General features: G+C 46.7%; 1 protein-coding gene across 6 annotated transcripts in view; it reads left to right on the forward strand.

Annotated features, from left to right (window-relative positions):
• LOC149342205 (neuroligin-4, Y-linked-like) overlaps window positions 1-24,954 on the forward strand; it is a 346,207-nt gene that overhangs the window by 247,046 nt on the left and 74,207 nt on the right. For all 6 annotated transcript variants that reach the window (XM_089544495.1, XM_089544492.1, XM_089544494.1 and 3 more), the window contains one exon: window positions 22,651-22,800. In XM_089544495.1, the coding sequence (XP_089400621.1) occupies window positions 22,651-22,800 (150 nt within the window). The remainder of the gene's footprint in view (window positions 1-22,650; window positions 22,801-24,954) is intronic.

The raw sequence follows: 24,954 nt of genomic DNA on the forward strand, positions 1-24,954 counted from the left end.
AAGTCAAGCGCACCGTCGCATGCCTATAGAGTCGGCCGGACATTTGTTGGCAACGCACGACCGACTGGCCGGACAGGGAGGAACAGCAGGCGGTGGGCAAACATAAAGGCCGGAAGAGGGACGGGGGCTTTCGGCGAAGACGGAGGAAGAATCGGGCACGAAAAATATCACTCAACCTTGGAAAAAAAAATAAAAAGGCCGCACTGGAAGCAGTTATCACAAGAAATAATAACTTGCCTCTGCAAACAAAGAAGAGAATAGGCAGTGAAGAAAGGAACAGGGAATCAAGAGGCTAGCAGGGAAGGGGGGATGCGCGGAGAACGTAAGCGCGGCGGTGCGAGGTCAGCGCTTTTTCTGGTCCACCGTGTATGGCGACGGCCACCGCCGCTCGTCCGGCCGTTCGCTCTGGGAGCTTCCACCCCCCCCCCCCCTCTCCCCTCCCCAACCTAGCTCCTTGCTCCCGCCTCCCCATCTTCTTTCTGTATGGCTGGATCCGAAGCCCACCGTGCTCTGCTGCCGTTCGTTCGCGCAGCCCCGTCGTTTGGCGAGCGATGGCTTCGAAGGGCCTCCTCTTCCGTTCGCCTGCGCCGCGTCCACACTGCGTCGTACAAAAATCACACAAGCGGGCGAGGGGTGAGGAGGAAAGAGGGAGAGGAGAGGGGAAGCGCGAAAATGAGGCTGCCGACTACTCGCTAGTGTTTGCACGCCTGAGGACAAAAACTAAAATAACAAAAAAGAGAGAGAAGAGCGAACACAGTGGAGACCAGAGAGAGAACGGAAGGAAAGTAAGATGGAGCCGAATGATGGGAAGTGAGAGAGAAGAGGAGAGACAGGAAGGAAGGAAGGGCCAGAACCTCAGGAAAGGAGAAGAGAAGCGGGGGGGTCAGTGCATTGGTACAGTTTGTTGCTTGTTTGCTTGTCTTTCCACATGGTCAGTGACGAATTGCTGGCAGCGTGACCGCAGGTTACGCTGAAGGCGAAGGGGCCCTCCTCTTCGTTACCGTTATACTTTTTCCCCTGTTTTCACCACCTCTCTTTCGTCACCGCGCTTCTGTTTCCGCTGTTTCTCCCTGCGTTTGTGTACACCTTCCCCTTCTCCCCCTAGTCTTATCCATTCGGTTTATTGGTATAGAGACCCGTGGGTCCGGGTGCGAGCACAGTTTTACGCCAGAATTTCCGTCCTTCCGTTGCCGCTGCTGCTGCTGCCTTCTTCCCCCTCCACGGTCATCCCCCTCTCCCCTCCCCCACCGGACGTTCGTGGGCAGGATGGCTGTTTTTGCGCTTCTGTTTTCCGTTCCACTCAGCGCCTTTGGCTGCAGTCCCTTTGGTTGTTCGGGACATTTTTTTTTCCGGCCCTGGGTTATTTCGTTCCGGGCGAGTTGTTTCTCTGCCACTTGCGAGTGACCAGCCCTGACAAGTTGGGTTTTCGCGGGATCAGACGGCTTTGCGGCCGGGGCGTTTGGCCGTTAGCGCTGGCTGTCAGCGCACTGCGGTGCGGGCATGATTCTCTCCAGACTGGGCTGCAGAAAAAGTGAGAGAGGAAGGGCTGCGATGCGGGGCTATTTAAGCCTCTGAATGCGATTGGGGGATCGGTGGATTTGCGCGTTATGCGGTGTGGACATAGGGTTAGCGGAGACAGCGTTGCGTGTGAGGAAATGTGAATCAAGAGAATGGGCTTCAGTTTTTTTTTCTCCTTTCTTTCTTCGCGCGTGTTTCGTACAAGCGCGACGAACAAAAAGGTTCCATTGTTTGGCTTCTTTTCTATTTGTTAAAATTAAATAAGCAAAATGCAGTTGCCGGCCAGCGTTGATAAATGAACGTCAAATAAAAACGGAATTTTCAAAACGATGATAAGAGGAGTGTAGTCGTTTAGCACATTTTCTCATCACTTATATCATCCTTCTTTCTTTCTTTGTGCACTGGACGTTAACAATTTCTGTGTTGTATACACCGACTAATTGAAACGGTACTGCTCCTTGAAAAATTTTCAATATTTTGACGTTCATCAGAACGCGACATTATGTGCAGTACGACCTCTTTTCGAACCAGGAAGAACACTGTACAGATAGCTTTTCTTTAATTCACGAAATCTGGAGCACGTGTTTGGCAATTTCTATATAGACACATCAATGTGCTCCGAACCACAATACGCACTTGCCAAATCTCCAAAATCAGAGAATTTCACCGCCAACTGAGGCGTCATTTAACAAAAACCGAACTGAAAAAGCAGTTGTTTTTTTTCTTTACGGACACAGCAACCTCGAAACGAGATTTTCGCCGCGTAAAATTACTCAAAAAAAGACTGAGAACGAATGGAAGTTGGTCTGTATTATTGTAATACGCCATTCTAACGACACATAGACCACTTTCGCAAAAAAAATGTAGAAAAGACAAAAAAAAAATCAAATACAGGTGTGACCATCACCGACCCATTTTGCAAGTAAAGTACGGTGCATAGACTTAATTTTTGAGCAGATCTCAGAGGCTAGGCTGCACCACCATTCATTTCAAAACGGTTATCACGGAGGCTTTCTTAGCCTAGACGCCACAAGTTTGAATTGAGTGGCGGGAAAAATTTTAAATGCAGTTTTCTCACCAATAAATGCGTCCACATGAGAGGGAGAATTCTTCGAGGTACTGACGGACACTAATAAGAGATGCAGCCTGCTCAAGTTAATCAGCATTAAAGTGGACAAAATGACTTTCTGCAGTATGCTGCCAACCCAAAAACATGCCTTAAACCAAGTTTAAAAAAAAAAAGCGTCTGTTCCTGCCGGACAAGCATAAACATACCTAGAGAGAGCCTTGTAATAGATTTTTACTGCTAATAAAAATTATATCGTGTTGTTCCAGTGTCTATATAAAACGGGAACAGAAGCACACTTAAAAAATTACCGGGCCCACTTATCGAACTTTCCTTCTTTCTTTATTCAAGACATTCCGCTACAGAAATGTCCTGGGGGACGCGACAAAAGGCAATAGCTGTGCCTTTGGCAATGGCTTGTGCTGCCACCCACCGGTGGAGCTAATGCGACCCAGGTTGCTCTTCCCGAGCACCCTTTCCACCTCAGACATCGAGTTTTTGTGGGAATTATGGTAGTAGTGCTACTGCAGTAGGACATTATTTTTAGTAAGTTCCTCTGAATCTGTTACTGTCCTCTTCCAACAAAACACATAAAGCAGTTTTTCCTCTAGAAAAAAGAAAGGAACTGTATGACAATGACTACATATTCTACTACGCCCCGACAAAAATGGCAGTAGTCAATCTAGAATAATCTGAAAAATGATTGTGATTCGCTGATAAAAGAGCTGTTATCAATATAGCACATAACAGCTGGTAACTGGCAGGCAGCTTTGCACACTTCGTTGGTCATAAAAAGCGCAACAAGCCAATACCAAAAAATATCGGCTAGCTCTACTGATTTGCCACTTTTATGAGTGATTCCACGTCCATCTTTCACAGTTGTGCACTGTTTAATTTAATTTCAGCGTGGGCAGAAAAGTGCATTCACAAGGTAGCATTTTAACGCAGTCCTCTCCATTGCAACACCGAGCAGTAAGATAATTTGCGAAAGCGCACTACCCGGCGCGATGTTCAAAGCCTCTTTCCGAGACGCAACAACGGAGGAAAGCTCTTACCAAAGTGGTTTCCAACGCCCAGCAAGTACGCTCATTTTCTGCGCTATCGACTTAAGGGTTAAAATACCGTTATCACTTCGGTTCTCAGGCTCTAGTAACAGCAAAATCAAAGCTCCACTTTTAGCCATTCCCTTCGATGCCAAGAGCTTGCGTAATAGGATTACTAGCTAAAGTTCACTTCTTCTTCGCGGTAAGTAACAGGATAAAGGTTTCTCTATATTTTTATTTATTTTTTCACTACGCGATAAGTTTTCAAAAAGGGACATCTTGCAAACCAGCGAATAGCTCATAAGAAGACTTTTTTTCTCCTGATAATCGCACGGCAGGTCTGTGGCCTCAGTTTGGCACTTATGAACTGACTACATTGAAATATGTACATACACGAAATTCGTGCACGCACTCAAGTTTAAAGAACGTCTCTGTTTTATAACAAGCCCACTACGCCTTGTGGCCTCTCGTGCTGTGCTCTTTATTGGACTGTTCGGCTCATGAGCAATGAGTACTTCGTTCATTCATTCATTCAATTATTCATTCATCCATTCATTCATTTATGAAATCTGCATTCCTCACTTGAGGGCCATCATAAGAGAACACTGTTTCGGGCCCTGACCACACACTATCAGAAAGCATGGTCAAAGCACTAATACAGGGGCAGCAACGAATAACAAGAAAAGCATGCGAGAAATAACAAGACAAAGCATGATCAATTGTTAATTCACTCATTACCTGTAGAACAATTTAAAAAAAAAACTCCTACCTCTTTGACAATTTGTGCTGCTACAGCGCACTCCGGAAGGCCGTACCAAAGCTACTAGAAGGAAATAAACGGTTTTGAGACCCATTTAGGCATTTTTTGAAGCCTGTATTGCGGTCCTGTGGTTCAAATGCGTAATGTGCTTTAGAGGGACACACACTTGGTTCGTAGTTAATGGGCAACTGCATAGGTTTTAGAAATCGATGAGCTGAAAATTGCCGAATGCGTGAAACTTGCAGATAAAGCGTGCGAAGTCCTTTTGAGCTAGCACTTCAAATGGTGACGTAATCGCCGGTTAAAATTGCGACGGCTTTCAAGCTTCTCCGCAGCGCACAAGGCCAAGTGGGTGGTGCCTGATGACGTCATCGAAGGCATCGGTACATTTCCAACGCATAAACGCCTGCTTTCAAGGAAAAAAAAACAACGTCAAAAAAGGCAAAGCCCACCGAGCGTTGTTCGGCAGCATCCGACGAGGCACGGCAGGGTGTGACTGTCGGCAGCGGTAATCTGAAATCACACCTTCCGAATCATAATTTCTTCGCACTTTTTTGATGCTTTGCAAAGAAGCGCAAAATTTTATCGTCAATTACGTCAATATTTTAAATGCTAGTGGAAAAACACTTCGCATGCTTCAACTTCGGCCTATGTAGATTTCAATCCTTGACTAATGTGAAATTCTCAAAAAGTGATGCAGTTGCCCTTTAACGCGAACAAATAAAACGTATTGCGACTCCGAATTTTTTTCAGATTATCTCACAAGTACACTTGGTGATGACTCCAAACGGAGGCGGCATACTCCAAGCCCGAGTGAATAAATATTGTCTTGTACGTAATTAGCTTCAAGTTTTGTAGTGCAGGCCTCAATTTTTTTCTGAAATAGCACAGTTAGCCAAACGCCCTAGAGCAAACTATCTCCATATTTCTGCGTTAGCACAGATCATGATGAATAATCACTCCTAAATGCTTAAAGGTACGCACTATGATGACCAGAAGTTTACGAGACTGCATTGCGCGGAAAAAAAGTTTAGTTTGGCATAGTCAAAATCCAGTCGTCGGAAATGTGTTGTCATGAGAGAACGTGCATGCTGTGTGCGCTGGTAACCATAGCACGCGACTGGGTAGCGGGGTAGAAGTGTAATAAACTTTTTCCTAAGAATACGCGTCCCGTAATATTTTGATCGCAATAGCACATTAGACAAATAGTTTTCATCAATATCATAGTCTTAAGAAAGCACTTTTTTTCTTGTTATATAAGTAAACGTCGAGTTCGAGTAGTTCATTTCCACTCCTAACTCTCACCAGTCTCAGAAAACTTGCAAGCATCGGTTAATTTTAATTTGATCAGTTGTGTCGGCCACTCTGACATAAATTCAGTAATTGATGGTGAAAACGTTTATTTTTACGGGCGATTAAAAAACGCTGGAAATATTGTTGATATAAATCAGAAAGAATAACGGACTCAACGCTGACCATTCTGCAACCCCCGACAAAGCATCTAGTGAATTAAACATGCAGTTCCTTATGCGCACGGATTGTGCACGATTCCTCAAGTAGGCTTAAATCCAGTTCACAATATTTGAAGCAACACCTGAATCTCGAATTTTAAAAAGCAATTTACTATGCGGAACCTTATCGAATGCCTTAGCAAAAATCTGTGCGAATGACGTCAAGTTGTTCGCGTGGATCCAAAGATAAATAGATACCAGCAACCACTACAATAAGCTGTGAAACAGCGAATAAACCTCTTTTGAGTGCATTTTGAGGAGAACACAAGAAGTTATTCACCTTCAAGTTATTCGCATAAATAAAACAGGATCAGCTGTGCTACAGGCCTGCGTATAGTCGCAGAAAAATTGAAAGATTATCCCAGTTACCTCAGTCTCACGGGAAGAAATTGAGGTGAATCTAGTCTATTCGTGTTAATTATCTGCTCTAAAGATGCGTCAAACCATGCTGCGAATAACTAGTCTTTTGCAATGCAGCGAAGGAAAGAAAAAATCCATCAGCTTAGCCAGATTATATCGCGAATAACTCACATCATCAATCTACTAAAAAACATTTATTTCAACTCTTTCTTAATTTAAATGAGTCAGTGCAAAATCTAGCGCAAAAGAACGCTTTCGAAGTCAGTCTCCCTGTCCACAGGCCCACCTGGAGTGTCGTAACTAAAAGCATCAGTAAAATGCCCACTTTGCCACAAGAAAATTGCGCAGGCTGCAGCAACTCGTTATCTGTGAAGCACCTTACCTAAATACTTCGCTCGCACACTGCAAGTTCTAGAAGTCAAAATTTTGCTGTCTTGGAGTTGAGTTCTTCCTGCCATTCATGTCAGACACGACGACTTTCAACAGAGTTCTGCAAGAACAAGAGCAAGGGATTTTGGCAACGGCAGGGCATACGGTATAACCGGTACTCTGTCCAGTTGACCGACATGGGCTGAAGGGGGGAATGGGCGGTAAATATTAATGCAGAGATAATGAGATGTGATGTGTGTCCACGTTATTTTCGTCGTTGTCTGCATCATCACAAGGTCCATTCAGATCAGCTCATATACTAAACACCGAAACTGTCTCGTCCCTTAACCGATGTTGGCATCGTACGAGACGAACTCAAGATTTTCCTTCAGTTAAGTGTTGAAAGCTACACGTGAATGTTAACGTACTCACCAACGCGTTGTCGCTGCCTTGCTCACAATGAAGGGAACGTAGGCTCACTAAATATTGATTTGTGCGGACGCATTCTAAAATATGCAGTACAATAAAGAAACACGCTAGCCAGTCGGAGTCGCGCAGAGTTGTCGCTCTTCCTTTAAGCAAAAACACGTAAACGGACACACAAAGGCAGGCAGTTTGCCTGTCTTTTTTCTTTCTTTTTCTTGGCAGAGTCCTAATCCTCTGACCTGAAATCCTCAATCGCGTCCTTGGGCTCGGTATTTGCTAAGCGCGGCGCGGTCTTCACGAGCGAGTAAATAGTATAGAACGCGTTGTTTCCTCCTTCCAACAAAGTGCTAGCCAACAAAGAAGCCCGTACATTTTCAAACATGCGGCCTCTCGATTCAGCTTACTCACTGTTTACTGCAACCTAGTTCCCCTTCTTTGCAACACACACTTCTTCGTCCCAGAACCAAGAAGGCACCTGCATGAGCCGAGAAAAGCTCCGCCCCCTCTACGGCGTTGAAAACCAAGAAGCGGCCTTGGCTAGGAGTCGGTGGAGGCGAATAGAAGAAAACTAAAACAGGGGGAACAAAATCCTTCCTCTTCCGCGAGGCACCCAACAAGTTCGGCTGGTATGCGCGTGTTCCTCAACTCCGGTCAGCACAAATTTTTGAGCCCTGGCGAGCAGCATAAACGAAGAAGGCAAGGAGGGCGGGGATGCTGAGAAGGAGCTTCGCTGACCGGCGAAAATGCCGAGCATAGCCGAAAGAACGCCGCTGGGTCATGCATAATACATGCGCTATAAACGTGCTCCTCTCGACTGGTATAGCCCCTCTCGTTTCCCGTCTTAGCTTACGCTTTCCTCTTTGTGCATTTTTTTTATCTCAGCCTTGAAAGCAGGACATAGGTGGGTAGCGTAAATGTGTTTCGGCGATGCTTCAGTCACTGGTTCAGTTTGAAAAAAATGGGCGGTAAAAAATAACGCGACGAAAGGAGGCGCTCTAAAAATGCAGCGGCCGGCACGTCGCTCGCGTACCGCGACGCGCAACAGGGAATGCGGCCACGGGGCTACACGATTCGCTGCGTGGGCCCTGGGGCGCGTTACTCTAGCTCGGAAGAGGCACCAGTGCGTAGTCTATATATAGAAGATGCCGTTCATGTCTTGTAGGGATCATGCGAGCACTTCACCTACGTAGGAGTGAATACATAGCAAGAAGATAAAGCACTGATAAAATCATGTCTCAAGCTTCCCGTTTCTTTCGTGCGTGCGATAATTTTTTCTCGTTCGTAACCGTTTTCATAAATTAGCATATGAGAAGCAGCATTATCATTGTATTGCCGCTGCTTCTGTTTCTGAAGCCTTGAATATTCATGCAGAATTAATTGACACAACCAAACAGTTACTTTTTAGCTGCCCTGCGCTCGCCTTTAATACAGTACTACTACCCAGAAGTATTACATATGCATGCAGGATGCGAGCGTTCTAAGCGCTATGATGCAGAATACAACCACGATGAAGAAGCTGATGTCATCAGAAGCGCCGATTTAATGTCGTTAGCATTAAGAGTTACAAAAGCTCCAGCAGTATTGCAGTGACCACATCTTCGTGAATAAGAGCACGAAGATATTTCTACAATAGGTGATTTTCTCCAACAGAAAGCATTATAAGATGATTCCACTCCCTTCGAAGTGTCCATTTAGCGCATTTACTATCAAAGAAAGCCCCAAACTACAAACACATGAAATATTGCGCAGTGATAAGTGAATGCAATACTGTTATAACGTTACAAATCTGTGTAAACGGCAGTTCTGGTGCCTGTGTGGAGACACGTTTTTATAAAAACATTGAACTATTCGCTCCTTACCTCCAAACGGCGTACGTTGAGTTACTTGTATCCTGCCAGAAGCCAAAAGGAAGAAATAGAATTAGGAAGGGCATTTAGTGAAGATAGAAGGTTACCCATGGTCCCTTAGGGTAAGGAAGAGTGGTTTCCAAGGGCACCTAAACTGCAGAAGAAGGCGGTAGAGGTTCAGGTACGCAGATCAGATTAAAAAGTTTGCCTGGATAGGTTGGCCACAGACGTCGCAGGACAGGGCTAATTGGAGGTCAGTGGAAGATGTGCTTATCTTCCAGTGAGCGTATTCTCTCACGGAAACCGCGGACTCCACAGCAGCCTTCTTCCTCCACCCTTGCCTCTCTACAATCAGCACTCACACAACCGGTCCATACACCTCTCCACCCTCCACGCTCGCCCTAGAAATACACGGGATCGCCGATGCCATCACACACTTTGCCACCCTATCCCCCGCCCCCCAATACATTGTCTATACAGACTCGCAGGCAGCTCTGCGTGCCTTCCATGAAACAGCCCTCCCTTTCCCTACCCGATCGGCCTTAGATGCCACCCTCTTAGCATTAAGCCCACGACCGGTGACCCTTCGGTGGATCTCTGGTCAAATGGGCATCCCCGGCAATGAGCTGGCTCACCAGCTTGCCTGCGAAACTATATACCGGGCGCCGGGGATACCATGGACGAGCCCACCAACGGAGCAGGCGGTCAGGGCTTACAAACGCACTGTCGACGAATACTACACGCAGCAAAAATTGGACTTAGCTGATTTACCGCCACCACACCCATCCTTATCGATCCCTGAAGCTCGCATTCTTCGCCGAACACAGTTTAATCTCCTACGTACACCAGCCAAACTTTATCTGTACCTGCACACTTCAACACCTCAGAGCCCAAACTGTCCACACACATGCAGACATAGAACACTGCCTTACACAGTGCCACGCACCCTTCCAGTCCCCCGCCTATCCTTTCCCGCCACCCCCACCGTGACCCATCTGGCTTGTCTCCCGGGACCTGAACCTGCAACGCGCCCTCGTCACCTTGGCCCAGGACCTATTGAACGCCTAACATAAAGGCTGTTAATAAAAAGTGTCACACCACCACCACCACCTCTAATTCGAGCTGCTCCCTTTCTGTCCCTTAATGTTACCACTCATCGCCCCCTATATTAATTCTCTTCCGTTGCTCGCAGAACTCCCTTAAATATAACTTTCTCAAGCTCATACTGCAGATTTCACTTATTTCTTTGTGATAACTTTTTGTTAGTTTTTTTTAAAGAAAACTACGTCTGATATGCAGTTTAAAACAGCATGAAAAAGGCTGTCTTTGAAGCAGCATGTTTTGCGGCCGAGGTTATCGTCCTAAACTTTAAACGAACGCAAGAATTAGGTCCAATATTTTGTCGCCTTCAGTTACGAAATTCTTTCGTCCGCATTGTCAACCTTTCTTATTCTTTCCGCATATATGATTCCGCATATATATTTCTGCATATATGTCCTTGCCCCAATATATACCATTAGACCACAAAGACGGCTGTTTAACTTTTTCGTTACTGCCGCGCAATTCTGTCCTGTTCCGCATCAGTGCGCTTTCTCCGAACCCTACTTCTACCCTAAGTCGCGTGTGGAGAGGCAAAGAACCGCGTCATCACCAACAACGCGCGCCTAGCTTTCCCACCCACGCGAGAGGAATTCCAATCGAGTGGCTTGTCTACACGTTGTCCTACACGCCAGAAGGAACGAAGAACGCGTGCCTACCGCGTACAACACGTACGCACGCCGCCAGCCTGCGGGAAGCTTCGAGGTCACGTTGGCGGCTGCGACAGAAAAGCCGGGGGGCGCCGAAAGAAAAACAATAAAGAAAGCAGAAAGAAAAAACCTCGGCGTTCGAGGAGAGGTGCGAGGGGAAGGGGGTTGTTGCCGACGCCGACGTTCACGTTCCGCAAAAAGTCGCCGCCAACACCAAGCAAAGCAGTGGTACCAACGCGAGAGTGTCGAGATGAATACGCGCACTCTGGTGGCCGCAGGGCGCACGCAAGCGCCATACCACGCACCCGCATGCACGCACGCACGAACGCACGTACGCGCACGCAGGCAGTTGCAGCGCCATCCGTCGGCGCAAGTTTCCCCAAGCGTGCCGTGACACCCCCGCCGCGGGGGTAATTAATTGCGCACTGCTCAGCAAAGCATCGCAAATTGTCGGCGCGTGCGCGAGCGCGCGTGAGCACCAGACCGCTATCGCGCGTCGTAGGCTTTTTCGCCACTTCTCCTCACAAAGTCTACCCCGCGTCGCTCGCTCTTTCCCCGGCTAGCCCCTACTGTGGGCTTCCTTCACCTCTCTTTCTTTTCTCTTTCCGTTCACTCTGCTCGCTCGATGTTTCTTCTTCCGGGCGTTGTAGGGGGCGCTCCATCCTTCTTCCGCAACCCCTGCCCTCTTTGCTGTTCCTCCTCACCCGGAACGTTTCCGGGCCCTCTTCGGCCGTCCCATCCGCAGGCCGCGCAAACGAGCATTAATTAGAGCGATTGTGCTGCATGGCGTGAGTCTTTGATGGACCTGATTGGAGCGAGGAAAATGCGCGGCCGGAGTGTGCCTCCTCTTCCTCCTCGCAACTGCCATCTATGCTCTCTCTCTCTCACTCACTCTCTCTCTCTCTTCTCTCTCCGCCACTGCTTGCTTTAGCCGGGGCTGCTCGTTGGGAGCCACGCTTTTCACACACCGCTTTCCCTGCCGCCTTTCCTCCTTTCTCAGCTCTGAGACGTGCAGTCGCTCTCCACTGACAGCGTCGAGCGAGTCGCCAGTGCAGAAAGCGTGACGGTGAGCTCCTGCTCTCCCCCTACCCCCTTTCCCCTTTCCCACATCCTCCACTTCCTTTCACGTCGTATGGAGGCGCGTTCTGTCCCTGTCCGCCGCGGCGGATCAACAGAGTTGTTTGCAGAAGGGTCCGCACAGCTGTGCTGCGGCATCCTGCAGAGGAATACTGTGACGTTCGTCTTTAGTGCCGCGTGATTAGGAATGTAGATTGGAACGCGTTTCAGTAAGTCCAATTGCGCGTAATGAGAAGGCATTGCCGTTCTAAGACGCTGTCACGCTGTAGGCATAGTACGACAAGAAGCTGTGGTCGGCGGCTCGTCAGACTGTTTACGTATTTGGAGAGGGTCAAAAACATAGCAGCGGGTTGCAGCGCTGTAGCCGTCTTCGTAAACAACAAATCAAATCATTACGCTTTGCGCGCGAAGAACTCTACTATTTCACAAAGACAAGCTCGCCCTCTCTACCATCGCAGAATAAGGCATTAGTACAAATAATTAGCTCTGCTGTACGTTTTCGAAGACACCGTATCGTGAAACGTCCCTTCCTGTTACGGTCGTCTGTTCGTTTACGCTGTTTGCTTAGGTGTCGCTGTAGCTAACCAGAATGTTTTTCCGATAGAAAACGTTTAAATGAAGTAGGAAAAACAGATTTAATAGTGAACGCACTGAAACTCTGCCTTATAGGGTATTAGAGGAGCGCATCAGTCTGTACAGGGACAGGTAATAAGTTATAGTTGGAAGACGAAGAGCGCGGAAAGTTGAAGAAAAGTGTCTGTTAGATTCGCCTGACGCCTATAGAAATAAAATTAGATACTCCCGCATGAACAGTAGCCGTGCCATATTTATTATGTCTATGGTTGAGGTTCGTGGCGCTAAATAAATGAACATGCTGTCTCCATGGCCAGTTGTTTTCAGGCGAAAATTACTCGCCGCGAAGTAGATGGGAGAAAAAAATAACAACCCGTGCTGTCGGTGTAAACAGACACTTCGACACGCCGCTCACCTCGTCGCAACGATTTTTCTCGTTTTCTTCCAATAACAGCCTTCCTTCCGGAACAACGTAAATATTGGACGCGAGAGCGAAAAGCTACATAACTATCTCGCAATGGACAAGCGACAGCGATCAAAATAAAGGGGGGAAAATCCAAACAGAGTAAGGATCACGAAAGTAAGAACCACCAAAAAACGCAAAACGAAGAAGATGACACGGAGGCCCACGCGCGCACGCGGGCGCGAGAGCGTCTGAGCTCCCGACGCTTCTCCAGGCCGTTATTAAATTCGCGGAAATAAATCGCTTCGGGGACTTCCGACAAATGTAGCTATCCATCACGGACCGCTGCTTCGAGGCGCCTTCGGGAAGGGGGTGTGAACGCCGTGTGTGACACACACGCACACACACGCACGCACACGCAGCTCAGCCAAATAAAAGACATAGGGTATACGTATAGAAGACCCCACATCCTCGCGTACCTTTTCATTCAACGGCCGCCAGCACGACCAGTTCCACTGGGGAATTTTCGTTTCATTTATTTTTTTAGTGTGGGTCCATCTCGCTTCTCTTTTCGTAGTTGTTGTCTTTCATCCCGCACCTTATCCGCCGCTGCACATCCGGGCGACGCTGCGATCTCGTAGGGAGCGGCGACTTGGAGCCGCCATATGTTTCCATTTGAAGGCGCTGCTTCCTAGGTATAGCGCGGCCCTGGGCGCCTCTGAAGTCGCATCCCCCCGCGTCGTCCAGATCTCAGATAAAGAGGAATCGGGTCACCAGGCCGCCGCTGTCGCCGTTGCCGCTGGTACCATTCGCTGACGGTGCTGGCAAAAGCTCCGCAGCCCGGCTGTCCAGACTGTGTCGTTGCTGCCATTGGTGCCTTTCTCTCGGGGACCTGTTTCGACGAGTGATTAGGTGACTCTAGCCCGTGGACAGCAAATGGGACGTCAGAGCGGCGCTGTTTTCGTTTCTTACGAAAGCATCGAGAAAGGTTTTTGCAATGTTGACTTTTTCTCAGCTATTCTTCGCCAGGCAGGGGGGGGGGGGGGGGGGGGGGGTATTTCCCTTTGTTTTCTTTGTTTTGGGTAGTACTCCTTCAGGCCCTCGCCACCCTTTTATCGAACCAATAACCTGCTTCGATTTCTAAGAAGGAGCTCTGACTCAATCATAGTCGAATAATGGGTTCTCTCTGATCCTCTGACCTTTCCTGGGGCTAGGCTGAAAGAAAGCTATAAAACTACGTGGTGGCCCTGTTTCGGCACACTGTGACGCGATTGCTCAAGACAGTATTGCTCCAAGTCACAAAAATTAGAAAAAGTCAAATAAAATTTCCTTGTGTTGACTTAGCAACCATCACTGTCAACACAGTTAGTATATTACATAGTATATTACATGCGTGTGCATGTGTGAGCGCGTTTGTGGGCATGGGCTCTTCTGTGTGTGCGTGCTAGCGCGAAGTCCAAAATTAAAAGTCCTCGTCTCCTTTGTAGCTTAGTGGTGCTTCGCCGCAGTACAGTCAAACTTGCTGTAGAGCACGCTTTACAGGCAACTTTAAAAAAAAAAGTTTTTTTGAGTGTGGGCATAACCCATTTACTGCAAAAACGTCCACTGATAAGCGCTACCAGACGTTGTGTGCGCGAGAGAAAGAGGGCAGTGTTGTCAAATGCAACACAACAAAATTGACAAAAATAATTTCCACAAGTGACCACATGTAAGAATTGGACTTGATAGGCGATAGCCTCGTGCGTCTTCCCATCTTTATATGGTGTGTTCCAAGGCAAGTACCAAGGGGAGCATCAAACAATATTGATGCTGCAGAGCAAAATTCAAAGGTGCTTTGTCCTGTTTTCTCTCCATACATCGAAGGTAGACATCTCTAATAATTACATCTGTAGACAAAAGCAGACAATTATAGACGCTGTAATAATTAAGAGGAAAATTCCTTGAGTGGGCTTGTAAATTTTGCACTAATAGTTTCTAGAGGGCGTGTCACATAACCAAGAATAGAATAGTCGAATCAAAAATGAACGTGAAATTGCGTTAAAGCTTTTTGGTGCAGTTGGACCTTAACATACTCCTCAGAGTCACATTAACGTGAACGTACTCTAAAACCAAATAGTACAATCACTACCTGTTTTTATTATCTTATCATTGATGAAATTTTCGTAGCAGATCACTTTATTCATGGTTCTTTCATAATAGTTGTACAAATAATATCCAACGCTTCAAATGTAACATGAAATGACATTTAATGGGGCTATAAAAGGCGCATGAGCGATCGGTATTCCGTCTCTCGTCACCGCACAACAAAATTTTATAAGCTAGCTTCATTAACTCCGAATATATCGCGTGTTAAAAATGATGCTTTTTCTCCCGTCAGCTCATACATGCCGATGTACCAGGAAAAGAATTCATATAACAGGTCTGAACTACACCCCTTACGCTTCCCATATAGCCCCATCCCGCCCAGGCCACCTGGGCGAGCCCAAAGTTAAAGCTTGTCCAGTTTGCCACTGACTTCATCAGCATGGCAATGGCTATGAACGCGCCGTGAGGTGTCGCCTTAATCAGTTGCGAGCTACCGCAAGTACCAATTTTAAAAATTGTTTTTAATGCACAGAGTCCGCGCAGAGCTTTCAGACTTGAGTCAAATACTTACAAAGACCACCTCTATAGATGTATTTCACTAAGTATCTGACCACCAAAATCATTTGCATGAGCGTGAGCTTTTATTCTTTCAATGTCCCTGGTATTTCACTGACGTTAACACTTTGCCCTTAGGGTTGAATGGATTTTAAAGAGGCGTCCTGTACTTTCCTTCAAAAAAATTACAAAAAAAATTATTGTTTAACTTCGAGTCTGTTAATGCGAAACTGCTTGAGAAGCAGCCCAGCAGTGCGGCCTTTACACTGGATTGAGAAAGCGACTTCCGGCTACTGCCGAAGTGCATGGAACAACACCGGAAGCACGGTAAACAAGGAACTCGAGTGCTCTCTCTCTTTCTCTCTCTCTCTCTCTCTCTCTCTCTCTCTCTCTCTCTCTCTCTCTCTCTCCCTCTCTCTCTCTCTCTCTCTCTCTCGGGTGCTCTGTTGACCCGGCGAGCGCAAAAGGACTTTGGCTTCGTTGCTGGCTTCTGTTTGTTGTAGAAAAATCACCTTACCACGCCAGCCTACAGGCTTGTGTTTCAGACGAAATCATTATACCGCTTCGCAGACTGTTAGCTTTTAACCTGAAAAGTCTCTCATGTTGGTAAACGATAGACTACAACTGTAACGGACCATGATTTGGTACTCTCATGAGTTCAAAGCATCATACAAGCAAACGAGCCACGAGCACTTCTCCAGCGTAATTTGAACGATTGCAAACTCGAACCATGAAGCTTGAAATAACCTTATGTGCCTGAGTAAACAGTGACGATTTGCTGTTTGTGCCGGTTTAAGCAATCGATATATCAGCATGCTAAGTCACTTTGCCGACTTAAAATGCAGCGAACTCTGTGCTTTAAACTTCGATAACGCAGAGACCTTTCAGTAGTCTTTCTGGTCAATAATGTTTTTCTTCATACTTGGTCATTCTTTTCCTAAACTAGTCATCAAAGGACGTGTCACTTCCCGGGCTTAACGTTTCGTACGTTGACGCCTCACGACCATCCATTGCTTCCTACATGCCTGCCACCCTTTGTTGCCACCGCACCCTCAAGCTGCTTTTACCCGATCATCTTCCCACCTTCATTCTCTAAAAAGGGTCTGTTACCACCACTTTCATTAGCCATACTGTCTGCTTTCGAAGCACGTATCTTCCACACGTACGGTCGCGACTCACAGGCGAAGCGTTAAACAAAGAAAAAGGGAGGGGGTTATGACTGTAGCACAAGAAAAGAAAGCCAACAAAAATCCCCAGCCGGAGGCATTTGACGCGCACTTGGGCACGGCGACACGTCGGCGACGAGGGTCGTTGCCCCATCGTGTCGTTGCAACCTGGCTTCCCGCTTCTCGCCACGGCACCTCCTGGGCCCCTGCGTCCCCCTGACCTCTCGCTATCAGTCTTGCCCAAAGACGACGACGCCATTGAAACGAGACGAGGATCCCAGAGCAGCACCGCCGCCGGCGCGCCTGCAGCGACCGACGGCAGCCCCCACCACCAGTTAGGCACGGAGACGAACCTGATGAAGCCATAAGCCGAGAGCCAAGCCCCCCCGCGTGCGGACATCTGACAAATGGACGCGTCGTCCCTGGCGCGAGCGGCTCCTAACAGCGCGTAGCCCCTGGCTGCGGCTGACGGAAGACTCGCTCCTCCCCGTCCTCCTTCCTTCCGCATGCCCCCCTGGCGAAGAAAGCTGGCTCGCTCGCTCGCGGCACGGCGCTAGGATTGCGTGACGCGGTGTGCTCGCGGGAGGAGGCGACCGCAACGTGGCGCCGCCATGTCGGTTGCTCCGATGATGAATCGAAGAGTTCTGGGCGGTCAACACAATGGCTGCTCGCCGAAACGACGCGTCCCAGCCTGCCGGGCTCCGGCGGCGTTGATGGAGAACGCGGGACGGCCCCCTTCTTTCGACGTCCGCGCCATACTCCTCCGGATCCTAGCCGCTGCTGGGACACACAAACACGTTAGTTCCCTCGCCCTCTGCCACCTCTCGCGCTTTCTACGAGTGGGCCGGTGCGTGGGACCAAGGCGAATTTTCCGGAGATTTGGCTTAAGGCGTCTCCGGTCTCCACACCTCTCCCTCGGTCAGCAGTTGAGAGTTTGACACGTGCGGCAGAAAGGGGAGCGAACTTCAGGCCCAACTCAGGCGCAATACATTAAACGATCAAGGCACCGCGGAATCCGGATACAGAAAAAAAAGGCAAGATAAACACGTTATTCAATGTGAAAGTTATTCACCACTGTCGATAGTGTTTAATTAGCAGGCTATGCTTCTTCATCGAAGTAGGTGTGCAACGCCACCTCAAAACCTTCGTATTACGCACTAAAAAAATAACTTTACATTATGTTTTTGAGACGGGGACGAATATTTAATCTCTTGGCAACTATTAAGATGAAGACAAATAAAATAAACTACGCTGGCGGAATTTACTGTGTTCAGTAAGTTGCAGCCATACAACAGCTTCTCCCTCGACACTTCATGGGCCACTTTTCGTGTCGTGGGCGTGAAAGAAAATGCGTCGACAAAAATGGTCAGTTTAAAATAATTTGAAGGACGTATCACATAGATTAAATCAAAAAATGACTCACCTAGTTGGTTAGACTTCCTTTACTAAGTGGTGTAACCTTAAAATAAAAACAATATGCGTACGAACATAAGCAAGCACGGGAAAAATCGTTTAGGTCTACGCAGTACCAGTACGTGTCTGCCACCAATTGTTATGCGAGCACTGTGCTACCATATAGTATAGAAAGAAGTTTCATGCAGTCCTAGAATTTTTAGGAACGACAGCTTGTTTGGGCATTTGAAGAGCTCTAAAGCATCGCAGGCAAACTTTGTCAGAAGGCTCAATTTTGAAACAAGGAGACACAGAAGCATGAGAATGTTTGTCGTGCATCCATCGAGAAATACGCATTCCTGGTTTTCTCTTACTATTTTTGGCAAGAGAGGATAAAAATTCTCAGTACGATATCATTTAGATCGGGTACACTTTGGGCATCGTCTGTTGAAAATAATTTCATTAATGTAATAACACGAAAACATAATATGCCCCATTTGAAAAAGCAGCCGTCCGTAGTGTGTCGCCATCCATGGCAAGAAATCTAGATGATGTCAGAACACCGGTGTATGATGTCACAACATGTAAGCGAACATGTGTAGTCATGAATGGTGTAACGTAACGTACTATGACCTACGAAAGTCATGACTCGTAATCATAGTCATTCTGCAACGTATGACACAGCACTTTGCAAGCAACGTAATGAAGGTGGATAGAGTTTGTGCAAAATATGCTCAGTCATGACACCGAATCATTATGCAACGTAGCATGACTATGCACTTAACAAGTCGCGCAGTCATGACGCATGACTTAGCACTTCTGCAATGTAGCCTGACTCCGCACTTACCAGGTAATGTAATGTAAGGAGTACTGAGTTTGTGCAAAGTATGCATAGTCATGCCTCTTGGTCATAGTCATGAATCATGGTCAATCTGCAACGTAACAAGATTCGGCCCTTTAATGCTTTCGCATCCTCCCAGGTAAGCAGTCTGAAGTGTGCCGAATTTTTTCTCTCAGTAAACTAAAAACGTAGACATAACGTGTGATAAAGTGCTGCTAATGAAAAGGCATGTTATCATGTCATATATGAGAGAGAGTATTGGAGGGTGATCATCAGGGACATGTCATATATGGCACTCAGATATTTACATTCTCAGAATGGAACATCAATGAAATCAGATATTTACATTGATTTCATTGACGTTGCATTCTGAGAATTTTTTCCTCATCGGAGAATAAGTGTGGTAAATTTGGTGAAAAGGAAATTTCAACGACGTTTCAGAGAAATTTAAGAGCCGACTTAAACGGACCGAGTTCTCAATCTGCTGCACCGAAAAAGGGCTTGACATAGGTAATTTTGAATCTGTCTAAGAAAATTTTTAGTTTGGAGACATAGAACAGCCCTGTTTCTTTTGTGTGTCCTACGGACATTTGCGCATACTTTAACATTTACAAATTAATCGAGTTTTTTTTTTTCGGGCCTTTCATTTCTCTGATAACTTTGAAGTTCTGGTATGCAGCAGGTTATTACGAAGACAACAGATCACACAAAAGGACTCTACCCTTTAGTGCGTTGGTACCTGACGGACTTATTCCTATTTGTTTCCTATTTCTGAACTTGCTTTCCAATCTGTTTTCTTTCGCAATTGCTTTAAAGCGCTGTTACTACGAAACGAGAAAATGTGAAACAGGGCGAATGAAGGTGTGCGCGCAAGCGCTCTTTCTGTCTTCGGCAAACACGGCCAGGACCTGCCCCGCGAGGGCGAAGCTTTTTCCGCCGTTTCTTCTATGGGGCCCACGCGACCGGGGCCAACAATAGTGTGTAGACAGATAAGGCGAAGAGAGAAAGAAAGAGCGAGAAATGATAAAACGAAGGCCTAACACAGGAAAGCGCCATCGGGAGGAGAAAGAGGAGAAGCGGGTGCGGCGGCGGCGGCAATTGGCGGCCCCCGCCGTGGCGCCATGCATACGTAGTGGAACTCGCTTTCGCGAACACAGATTGCGCGCGCAACCAAAAGACGATGTGGGAACGGAAGGAGGGCATCGAACACAGCTGCTTGCTCGTCGTCCCTCGAGGCCCCCCGCCGTCCATCCGCTCGCTTTGCTTTCTTCACCACCGGAGCCGACCGCGGCGACTGCTCTTCTCGTGGACGTTGGTCGCGTCGGCATGCATAATCAACGAGGATAGCGCTCGCAGCAAAGGAGGCAGGAGCTGCCGACGGTATTTTTTGATGCTGCCGCTGCTTACGCCACCTATGCTCTCTCTCTCTCTCTCGTTCTCCTGCACTCCCCCTCCTCCACTCCCCCCCGTTCTCTTGCGCACTTCTCGACTCGGCTGCACGAGCAGTGAACGCACTTTACTGCCTCGTCCATAATCAACGCAACCGCGCGCCCCCTGTGCGGCGTCAACGGTACGGACCACCAATGCTCGTTGTTGTTCAGATCCACGCCCGTAGCAGAAGCACCTGGTATGAAGGCTAAAAGAATGCGTTTGGCTTGGAAGAACACTACTGCGTACCGCCGGAGGATCACCGGAATTATGCTCGGAAAACACGCCTCCTGCGTATAAAAAGGAGGGTTTTCAAAAAACAACAGCTTTAAAACAGTCTAAAACATCTGAAGTGCTATGGCTTAGAGTTATTCGTGGGAATTAACACACAAGTGCTAATTACGAACAAAAATGGCTTTTTAAATTATTGACGTCTAGAGATTCATACGAGTCACTAAGTTCACAAAGACAAAGTCGAAGATTTCGTTGAAACCCTCTATTATGTGCTCTTTAGTCTTTTTTTTAGAAAAGTTCAACCTGAGCTTCCTGCATGTCTTCGACAGGAATACTATGAGTTAAGGTCACAGCCATTTTTATGTCATCGACGCTGCCGTCGTTCACTAGACACCCTTTCTTCTTCATTTTAAATGTCGCAAGAAACTGAGAAATGTTTGCAATGGTTTTACATGGGGAGACCGCCTGGTCGCTGTTCTGTGGTTAATGTACGCTGTGTGGGCGCAGACGTTGTGAAGCAGTTTTATGCAATACACTAACTTGGCTAGCCACACCTAGAATACAAAATGCGGTGCGCAAGATTTCCTGCGCACAGAGGCACAAGAGACCCCTCGCACAACAAAAGAAAACTTTTTTTTTTAATGTCTAGGTCAAGTGCGGAGCCCGTATTACGAACTCTAATTTTCTGCGTGAGCAAAACTTGTACGTTGCCCAGAAAGGTTACATCTCACAACGTCGCCCCCACTAGCTTGTGTTTTTTTGCGCGAAGTGTGAGTCGATTAAGCCGACGAGTACTTTTTTAGCATTATAAGCCATTATGCAAGAAGTAGGCTGCAAAAGCATTGTCGATGTACAGGATATTCGTCCGCAGATTCTGTCCGTACCGAGGACTCAGCGCCGACGCTGCCCGTGACATCATTTCATATGGATTCGCTTTTCATGCAGATTATTCACACTTTAAATGCACCCACTGACACCATTGCCTTACTGCCGTAACAGGAATTTTTCGTCCGCCCACGGTGAAAGTTGTGCGCTGCGAAAATAAATAAATTATGTGTTACTGCCTCGGGTTCTATGTCTCGCTGTTCACGCATTTCTGTCTGCTTAAGCTTAGTGTATAAATATTTGAACATGAACCACGCGCTGATATTTATTAACCTACAGTCATCCGTCAAGCACGATATGCCTTTTGCAACGTCTCGAGAAAGTCGTCCAGGGTATGCTCCCCGCCTATAGAGGCGGGTATTCTACTTTGCGATTACTTACTACATTACTTTGCGATTCTACAAAAGTTGAATGTAACACACTGGAGGGAAGATGTTATACATTTCTCTTGTCCTCTTAAAGTACATGATTACTCTATATCATGGTGGGTTCTCTCAGTTCAGGCCAATCCCGCAAACAGCGTCCTTGTGAAATATTGCCTTGTTGCCATTGACATGACAAAGCATGTGAAAAGTGGCTTCTCGGTCATATGTCAGAATAAAAGAAAAACATCGCGCCAGTCAAGGTCGCTCTCCCTAATGCAAGAAGAAAGTTTTGCACACCACGTCGTGAAGAATAGTATATCCCTCTTTTCGTTTAAAATTTATGCTCCAGTCTTGCAGAGAAACTAAATTGCTCCATGATCCTTTTATTTTTAACTCTGTCCAATATTATTTGTTTGAACCGTGTAAAAGTTGTCATATGTGAGCATTTCGCTCTAGTATAGCCTTGACTGCTACCGAGTGCTGCTGGCTCTGAGGCAACGCTTTTGTCTGTGAAAACGCGTGTCACAAACAAAGAACACGTGCTTCAACAGAAGAGGGGGGGGGGGGGGGGCAATGTTTTGAAAAGGCAAAAAGTCAGCTCATAATAGCTGAATGCGTAGGGCAGTTATTAACTTTGACGGCGGCACTGCGGTTTCAGTGCTTTTCCGACCTGACAATAGATCGTTTAGCGTAGTGAAGAGGTATGAGCGTAGATGCATATTGGATTAACGTCAGTATCCTGCGCTAACGCCGTTGCAGTTTCGCGCACCATCTGACCTGTTGAGCTTAAAACTAGCACGAACACGTCATTGCTGCTCACCGGTAAAGCATCTCAGCCTCCACGGTTATGCTATGTACTGTAAGCTCCAATACCACCTGACGATAATGTAATCAAATAATCGGCTTATTTTCATCGCAAGTTGATAACAGTAGTTGCCTTGTTACACCTACCCAACCCGTAATAACCGGATATTGCATTCTTCTGTTCCTCGATGCAGTGGCACGTGACCCCACCAAGCTTCCTGTCATCATGTTCATCCACGGCGAGTCGTACGAGTGGAACTCGGGAAACGCCTACGATGGTTCCGTGTTAGCCAGCTACGGCAACGTGGTCGTTGTCACCATCAACTACAGGCTCGGCATTCTCGGTAAGTGCGTCGCCACATACTTTTAGGTCAGTCCAAATCTTCAATCCCGCCCTCTTTTTTTCTTGCTTCATCTTCCGTCCCCGTTCTTATATTGTAATCTTGACTTGCTCATAACAACTAAATTTGCATTACGCTGAGCCTCAGCTTGACCAAATTATTTACGTTACACTCGAACAGTTAGGCGTGGCAAGTCTTTGCATCCGCCAGCTGTTTTATGGCTGTATTGCGCTGCCTCGTTCCTTATGCATGTAACAACAGATTCAACGAAGAGGCTTTTTTTTTTTTTCCAGTCCTACCAGCAGTACTACATTCGCAGAAGCTGCAGCTAAGTACAGAAGTCGCATTGTTGTCAAAGCAGAATTCTTCCTAGAGTTCTCGTGGTGCTGTTGATTTCGGCGCACCACTGCTGAGCATTGCAACACTAGTGATCCGACTGGCTTCGGTTGTACCGTCTGAAGTAAAATTTTACCACAGAAACAAACAATAGTGACCGGCTGAGCTTGGTTTGGTCCCACAGTGTGCTTACTGTATCCAAAACGTGAAATCTTCATCAAACGGTGTCCTTGAAGGCTCTCTCGCCAAATTTTGTTTGCGAAAAAAAGCATTGCAAACCTTTAAATGCGGAATGCGAAAGGACACGTCCAGATCGGCTCCGCATTTTGTTCCTGCCATACACAGCTTCCTATGCCCGCAGAACGACGCGTCCTTCAGTCGGTATATCGCTCGAAAACCGCTGAAATGGTGGGGCCATATATCATGGAATGGACTCGGTGCTCGGATTTCTGCCTGACGTTATTCATTGACATCGGCACAAGAAGCCGCTTGTCGAAACAGCAACACTGGACGTCCTACTGGCTCAAGGCTTCTCTAGAGGCTTGTCATGCTTTTCTGAAAGCCTTTTATCCACTTGTCGTGCTGTTTGCCTTTTTTTTCCGCGGCTGGTACAGCGCAACCATGACCTTACTTGCGGTTTTTAGATTTTCTTTGCTGTGTTGTCTAGAGTTTGTTTCTACTATCTAATGCTCGCAACAAAGATTAATATGCTCTGCTAGAGAATTTGACAGGTTGGTCAATTTGTTTTTCTTAGCGGCTTTTCTACAGCCTTTGCCTTCACGAACCTTCTTTCATGTTGTACTCACCGTTGGCTTAATAAGTAAGTGTTTCCCTGTTCGTCGTTCCTATCGAATTTCTTCGTTATTTTTTCCGGCCAATAACAAGGCAGGCCCTTGATCGTCTTGCAAGAGGCTAGAGAAGAAATATTAAAATAAAGAAATTTCTTTCTTAGCGCGCCGCAATATGTCCATGCAGCTCTACTAACTGGGTAAAAAAAATCATAAAGGAATAAAAACGATTCATTTCGCAGATGTCCCAACTTTAAAGCGAATTAATAAGCTCAGGCGCTTTAATTTTCGTATTATGTTTTTTTCTGCTCATCTCTACTTTTAAATAGAGCAAAAATATACGTTTCGCGAATCTGCAGCAGTTAGGGCGTTCATTAGTAATCTTTGCTTGGCAAAGGGGAGGGGGTGAGTAAAAACAAAAGGCAGTGTTCCTGCTTTGTTCAGCGTCAACTTCAACAACTGCGTCAATAAATCATATTCACTTTCATACCGACTACTCTTGCCCGTCTCCTCTAAACTTTCGATTTGGAGGAGCGAAAAATTAAAAATCAACAGTGACCCACTCCTGTATGAGCATGTAAAATTTAGGAGTACCTATAGATTAAATATTAAGCAAATAAATATTCAGACGTTAAGGTACACTCAGAACACTCGTTTATTACAATCTAGGGCACGTGCCAACATCTCTTTCAAACTTTTTTTTAACCACGACTAGCGCAAGTGTTTTAAGATTGAAATAACGAAAAAAAAAAAGGCGCCAGCATCGAGCTAATTCTAAGCGCTTAAAAGGGGGCGTTAGTTTTCAAACAACTCTTCTCTCCGGGCTTAGGCAGATAATGAGAAAGCGTAAATTAGAGTTCGTCGAGACAGCGGCTGTTCGAAGGGGCATTTCAATCAAGCGGTTCAAAAGCAAGGCGCTCAAAACTTGATTCCCCAAGCGTGAAACCCCTGAGGTATACAGCAAGATCAAGAGACAGGGATAGTTGCGCCGGTGAGAAAGATAACTCGCTAAAAGAAAAGCCGGGCGAAAAAC

The sequence above is a fragment of the Amblyomma mixtum genome, chromosome 5 (assembly GCF_055824585.1).
Source record: "Amblyomma mixtum isolate Tamu chromosome 5, ASM5582458v1, whole genome shotgun sequence".
Classification (NCBI taxonomy): Eukaryota; Metazoa; Arthropoda; class Arachnida; order Ixodida; family Ixodidae; genus Amblyomma; species Amblyomma mixtum.